Source organism: Thamnophis sirtalis, unplaced genomic scaffold (genome assembly GCF_051295495.1).
Source record: "Thamnophis sirtalis isolate CommonGarterSnake01/CBP01778 unplaced genomic scaffold, rThaSir2_p1.2 scaffold_3, whole genome shotgun sequence".
In the NCBI taxonomy this organism is placed as follows: Eukaryota; Metazoa; Chordata; class Lepidosauria; order Squamata; family Natricidae; genus Thamnophis; species Thamnophis sirtalis.
Genome location: NW_028261383.1, coordinates 166004814 through 166011853, shown reverse-complemented (window position 1 = coordinate 166011853; position 7040 = coordinate 166004814). Strand labels below are relative to the sequence as shown.

The 7040-nt window shown below is 40.5% G+C and overlaps 1 protein-coding gene and 1 pseudogene across 1 annotated transcript; both read left to right on the top strand.

Annotated features, from left to right (window-relative positions):
* Window positions 1-686: 686 nt before the first annotated feature.
* Window positions 687-5469, top strand: LOC106549155 (olfactory receptor 1f45-like; annotated as a pseudogene).
* Window positions 5470-5737: 268 nt separating this feature from the next.
* On the top strand, window positions 5738-6676 carry LOC148048337 (olfactory receptor 5C1-like). The gene has a single exon (XM_087708278.1). It carries the CDS (start codon window positions 5738-5740, stop codon window positions 6674-6676), a length of 939 nt encoding a protein of 312 aa, XP_087564404.1.
* Window positions 6677-7040: the final 364 nt, after the last annotated feature.

Genomic DNA, 7040 nt, shown 5'->3' with positions numbered 1-7040 from the left:
TCTGTAAACCGCTTAGAGAGGGCTGAAAGCCCTATGAAGCGGTATATAAGTCTAACTGCTAACTGCTATTCACGATGAACAAAGCTTCTTACATGTAATGGTGGGGGGATAACAACGTGTGTAAAATCTAATATTCTTAAGGGTGTTGGTATATATGTGAGTCACATACTGAAAAAATAAGAGTCTTTTTTCATCAGTTCCTCTGTTTCCAATGATAAGAAAATAAGAGTTTCTGGTTATGCAGGAATACACCTTTTCCCATGCACGGGAGACAAATATTTGCATATATATATAAAAAGAACAGAACATGCTTAGTAACATATTTATAGGTTTTATTAATGAGTAATTTTATTATGTGTAATTATATTTGACACAAACTGCGTGGGAGTTTTGACAAAATGAGAAGTGTCCAAATTAATAAATAAATAGCTTAGGTTAAAATATCAGAGAAACTGAAAAGGAATGTATGACAATATCTATATACAGTAAAAGGGCTTAGATGAAAAAGATCAAACTTAGAGTGGGAAGTTGAAAAAAGATTGAAGGTAATAAGAAACCACTTTCAGAGCACTGCCAAGAAAATTAGACAGAGACAAGCAAGGGAAGTCAAATATGTGTTTAAGGTGTCTTTACTTACTCTCGTTCCTTTTATTTTATTTTGTCTTTCGTCCTCACCTTCCGACAGGATGGAGACAGATAACAGAACCATCATATTAGATTTCATCCTCCTTGACATCTCAAGCCAATGAGAATGTGACCTGTGGCTCTTTGCCATTTTCTTGATCACGTATACCATCACAGTGTTGGGAAATCTTATCATCATTTTGGCCATCTGACTGGAGCATCACCTCCTTCATACACCAATGTGCTATTTCCTTAGCAATCTGTCACTGGTAGATATATGTTTCACATCAACCACTGAGCCCAAAATGTTGGCTGATGAATTCCCTAGAAAGAGGAGGAACTCATGTGGTGGGTGCTTGTCTCAAATGTACTTCTTTATTGCTTTTGGCATCATTGACAGCTTTATCTTGGCCTCCATGGCACTGGATCGCTATGTGGCCATCTGTCAACTCCTGCACTATGCCACTATGATGAGAAGACACATATGCCAGCTGTTAGTGGCAACTTCTTAGCTGGCTTCTCACTTCCATTTTTCCCTCCTACATGCACTCCTGATGTCCCGCCTCTCTTTCTATGCCTCCAACCATGTTCCCCACATTTTTGTGATGTCTTTCCACTGCTCAGAATTGCTTGCTCCAACACAGCTCTGAACACTCTGGTAGAATGCTCAGAAGGTGCTTTCATTGTCTGGTGGTTGTTGGCCTTTCCTATGCATGCATCCTGATGGCTGAATGGAGAGTCCCTTCAGCCAACAGCAGAGGTGGGTTCCTACCAGTCAGCACCTATTAAGTAGAACCGGTTCATCAAATCTACCGAACTGGTTAGAAGAGGTTCCACCAGTGGACCTGGAAAGCAGGCCACACCTACAGAAGAGGTTCCAAAAATTTTTGAAACCCACCACTGGTCCTTGGATATGATTATTCTACACTATCATGCTCATATTTGTAAAACTCAGTGCCTCTGTGAAAGGTAAGGATGACTACTGGGTTTGTGGTGCAATCAGAACATTGCGTGTGTTGAAGTTGTTTTAACGCAAACCAAAGATGCCTTTTAAAAAACAAGTTTACATCCTATTCTTATGCATGCCAGTGCTGTGTGTGAGGTAATTTAAGGTGGTTCTGACAAGTGTCGTCGGCATCTTTATATCCGGTTACATGGGTGGCAAGCCACTCCCATCCGGTCACATGGGCAGCAAGCCACTCCCACAAAGTAGGCCACACCCACAGAGTAGGTTCGAACAATAGTTGAAACCCACCACTGGCCAATAGTAAGAAGAAGACTTTTTCTACCTGTGGGTCCCACCTGATAGTGGTTTTCTTATTCTATGGCACAGTCATCTGGGTGTACTTCCTGCCCTCATCCAGTTTCTTACCTAAGAACGACACACTGGCTGCCATCATGTACACCTATGCTCAACCCTTTCACCTACACTCTGAGGAAAGACAGGATGAAGGAGGCCCCGAGGAAGCTATTCAGAAGGAAATTAAGCACCCAACATATATAGCCCTAATATTTTCATGTCCCAGTTTGTGGGGTAATTGTTTCTGTTCTGCTATTTACATGTCCAAGGTATCATCCTGAGATGTTCTGCACAATGAAGTGTAGTTATTTACCTACTTAAAACATTTATATGGTTGCCCAACTCAGCCAAGGTGACATTGAGTAGCTTACTCCCCCCCCCAAAAGCAAAAAACCTAACAAGAAGAATACAAATTTCAGTACGTATACCTACAAAAAAGAAAACAAGAAAATAAGAAAATGGTGATCTGAACGACAATAACACCATCATTCAATTGGAGCTCCAGCACAGCATGACTCAAAGGCCTGTGGAAAGAACCAAGTATTGGCAACTTTCTAAAGAAACCTGAGTCTGCACCTTACGCTTATCTGCTTCAATTGCTGTGGGGAAAAACGATGGTGGCCATCTTAGTCTTTTGTTCCATCTTAATGTCCAGATCCAAAATTAGTTAGTTATACAAATCTTATTTTGAGATTCTGGTCCACCTTAAATTCAAACCAGAAGAGAAGCTGGGGCCATCTTACTCTTTTGCTGAGCAAAAAAAAAAAAAAAAAAAAAAAAAGGAAGAAGAAAACAAAGCAAAAACCCCCCAAACCCTTCGTATTTCCCCAATTGGATTCCGTTATTATTCTGTTGTTATTCTTTCCCTTACGGGTCCGGTCTCTTGTAGCTGCTCACAATATATCACTTGGAACAAGCTTGTGACCAGCCAAATTTGGGCACTCCTCTTCGCCTCTTACTTTTCAAAGTTCTGATTTATGGCAGTTGGTTAATTAAAACTTCCCGCACAATCAGAGTGAGGTTATCAGTTATCAGTAAGACAAAGTTCTTCTTCTTCTTCTTCTTCTTCTTCTTCTTCTTCTTCTTCTTCTTCTTCTTCTTCTTCTTCTTCTTCTTCTTCTTCTTCTTTTGAGTTAAGATATATTAGATATATTAATTGGAAAAAGTTCAAACAGAATAAATCTTTCAAAGTGTTTGGTTTCTTTTTCAAATCCAAAACCAAGTTTAAAGTTTATATTTGAGTGGGTTTGTCATTTCTCTGCTTTCTCCTTTCTGCCCAAAATTGTTTCAAGTAAATAACTTGGGGGAGGGGGGGCTGGTAGTTGAAAGGAACAAGTCTTATAAGAATTAACTACCAGCAGACTTCTATAAATTGCTGCATTCTTTTTAAGGTGTTTAAAAATGAACCCTTCGTTACATGTTCTTGGATTTTCTCACGTATTAATGTTAAACCAAATGATGTGTCCAGCATATGAGGGAGGGAGGGAGGGAGGGAGGGAGGGAGGAAATGTTTGTCTGCCATCCTCAATAATTCCAATGTAGAATCCAAAAAAATCAGCATGAGCAATTTGGTTCCACCACAAAACCGCGGACGACAAAATCGCGCTCGACGAAAGCGCGTACGTGACGTCATCACAGCGCGATGAAAACATCGCGCTGTGATCGATAAATGTAAAAATAAAGCGAAAACCTTACCCTAACCCCCCCAAACCTAACCCTAAACCTAACCCTAAACCTAACCCTTAACCTAAGGCTAAACCTAACGCTAACCCTTAACCTAACGCTAAACATAACCCTAACGCTCTAAACCTAACCCTAACCCTAACCCTTAACCTAACCCTAACCCTAACGCTAACCCTAAACCTAACCCTTACCTTTATGTGAATCGGCTTGCTTTAATTTTATTTTTATTTCAATTTTTAATTTTTTTCGTCGCGCTGTGATGACGTCAAATGCACGCTTTCGGCGAGCGCGCTTTTGTGGACCGCGGTTTTGACGTGTCACGGAGCAATTTGCCTCTGATCATATTTATTTGTTTCATTCACTCCTCTCTCAAAGTTTCACCTGCTATATTAGTTTCCTGAGATACACTGAATGCATTGCAGAGACCATTCAATGTGAGAACAATTAATATTCTTTATTAATCCTCTGTTTCCTGAAGTTCAAATCATAATTATGCATCTATAGAGGCAGAAACAGACACACACACACACACATGTTCAGATAATCTATACTGGATGCTATTCATTTGGGAATACTTATTTGGTTTATAAAATTGATAGTGATTATTTCACTTGAAGAGATTTTTTTTTAAATTAAGGAACCCATGATTTGCTTTAATAGGAAAATAATTGGAAGCATATTTGGTCTCCAGGACAAATACTGGCATTTCAATCCATTTTCTATATTTCTGCCTAGAATAATGAACATAAAGATGGACGTAATAGAAAAATGATTAAGCTGTTAATGATGAATTAGATCAGCACTATCAATCAAGATGAAATTTTGGTAATTCAAATAGAAATACGGAATGGAGAATTGCAACATAAATCTCTGTTTTTATTTATTTAGGAAGAAATGGCAAACTCATTAATATTTATTTAAATGTATGCAAGATTTTTCATTTATGGGATAAATTTTAAAACTATTTAAATATGTCTAGTCCGATGAAAAGAAGGACTAGGGGAGACACGATAGCAGTGTTCCAATATCTCAAGGGCTGCTACAAAGAAGAGGGAGTCAAAGTTATTTTCCAAAGCAACTGTGGCAGGACAAGAAGCAATGGGTGAAAAATAATCAAGGAGAGAAGCAACTTAGAACTGAGGAGAAATTTCCTTAGAACAATTAATCAATGGAACAACTTGCCTCCAGAAGTTGCGAATGCTCCAACACTAGAAGTTTTTAAGAAGATGTTGGATAACCATTTGTCAGAAGTAGTGTGGGCTGTAAACAGGGGATTGGACTAGAAGACCGCCAAGGTCCATTCCAACTCTGCTATTCTATTCTATTCTATTCTATTCTATTCTATTCTATTCTATTCTATTCTATCATTTCCCCTTTTGCCCTCCATAATCTCCTTAATTAGAAAGAAAGACAAACAGTGAGAAACAAACAAGTCTCTGTGCAACAGAGCTACAGAAAACAGAACAGAAAACAGATAACCATTTAAAGAAAGAAACCATAGTTGTTCCCATGAGGGTCTTTTCCATGAAGCACTGAGAATTACATCACCTTCTCAGCATGAGGGGAGATGATGGTGGAGCGAGGGTGGGTGGAGAACTTCCTAAAGGAGTATAAGAAATCAGGAAACAAAGACATCTAAAGCAATCTCACAAGAACTGATAAAGGAGATTCATACTCTCTGCTCAGGTATGATGGGAGCACGATCCATGCCGCAATTAGCCAATAGGAGTAATAGTTTAAGGGGGACTTTCTGTTTACATGATATTATATTTTACTTCAGCAGCTTTGTGAATCCTTGGATGAACAATATTGAGATCCATTTCAAGACTTGCTATCAGACAGAGACAATGGAGGTCAACTGAATCGATCATCTACATCAGGAGCCGGATGAGGAAAGTGAAACTCTATCTTAATTTTTAGTATTGGGGTTTAACCATGTCCTTCTTGCCCTAACAAGTCTTTAGTATTAGCAATTCCATGGAGGAGTTCTTGTCTACATTTGTCAATGATACCCAACGTTCTTTAAAATAATGTGAATTGCAATCCTTCAGAAATAGAGTGTTTCCTTCAGAAATGCAGTAATAGATTTGGGAGTGGGGGGTGGGGGTCATTTTTATGGCAATAGGTACAATGGCTCTTCATCACAATGCCAGCAAGGTGACCGAGTTTATTCTCCTGGGATTCACTTCTCAACGAAACCTTCAACTCCTTCTCTTCAGCTTCTTCTTGCCGCTCTACCTCCTTAGTGTGGCGGGGAATCTGGGTCTAGCCATTCTTATCCGAGCTGACCGTGCCTTGCACACACCCATGTACTACTTTCTAAGCCACCTGGCCCTGATGGACCTGTGCTCCTGCTGCACTGTAGCCCCCAAGATGCTTTTGGGGCTCTTGAAAGGATATGACTCCATTCCCATCCCAGCCTGTGCCCTTCAGATGTTCTCCTTTGCAGCTGCTTCAGATGCCGAATGTTGTCTCTTGGCAGTCATGGCCTATGATCGGTACGTGGCCATCTGCCGCCCATTGCACTATGCAACTGCCATGCCACAGCATCTCTGCTGCCTCCTAGTGGCTGCTTCCTATATGGTAGGGATGGCCTCTGGAGTGATCCATTCCAGCATGGCTTTCCGCCTGCCCTTCTGCCGTGCGAATACTTTGGACCATTTCTTCTGTGATATCCCCCCGGTTCTGGCTTTGGCTTGTGCAGACACACATATTAACCAGTTCTTGCTCTTTGTAGTCTGTGGAACTATCCAGAGCGTCACTCTGTTGGCTATTATAAGTTCATATGGAATTATCCTCTGCACTGTAGGACGAACAGGATCATTTCGAGCTATGTCCACCTGTGGATCTCACTTTACAGTTGTGGGAGTTCTTTATGGTACTCTCATTTTCATGTACCTACGGCCTGATGGCACATATGCTCCTCAAACAGACAAGATGACTTCTGTCTTCTACACAGTAGCCATACCTACCCTCAACCCTGCCATATACAGTCTTCGTAACACTGAAGTCAGGCAGGCAGTCAAGAAGAGGCTCAGTAGCGGAAGGTTTAAAAGAGTGGAAGTATGATAGGAGGGAACAGCTCTTCCTAACTCATTGTAGGAAGGCCGCCCCCCAGAAGAATGAAAATTTTGGGAAATATATTTAAAAGACAGAATATTATATTTCCCTAAGGGAGGAATACAAAAAAATATTAAGAGAGGCAGAAACCAACCCCAGTTTCTCTGCCCCAAGCAGAAACTGAGGAGGTCAACTTTTAGAAATGCAGATTTGATAATCCATTCAGAAAGGCTGGGTCAAGACAGAAGCTCAGATAAGCAACGAACAAAAGGTTGACAAAATTAGCTCAAACAAGTACCTAGGACTTGCATTTCCCCCCCTTTTGCCTATAGAGCCAGCCACGACCCCAAAGCAATCTGAAAACAGCCAATGG

What these genes read in the sequence shown, in the direction of transcription:
- LOC148048337 (XM_087708278.1), top strand. Translation starts at nt 5,738, where the DNA reads ATGGCTCTTCATCACAATGCCAGCAAGGTGACCGAGTTTATTCTCCTG.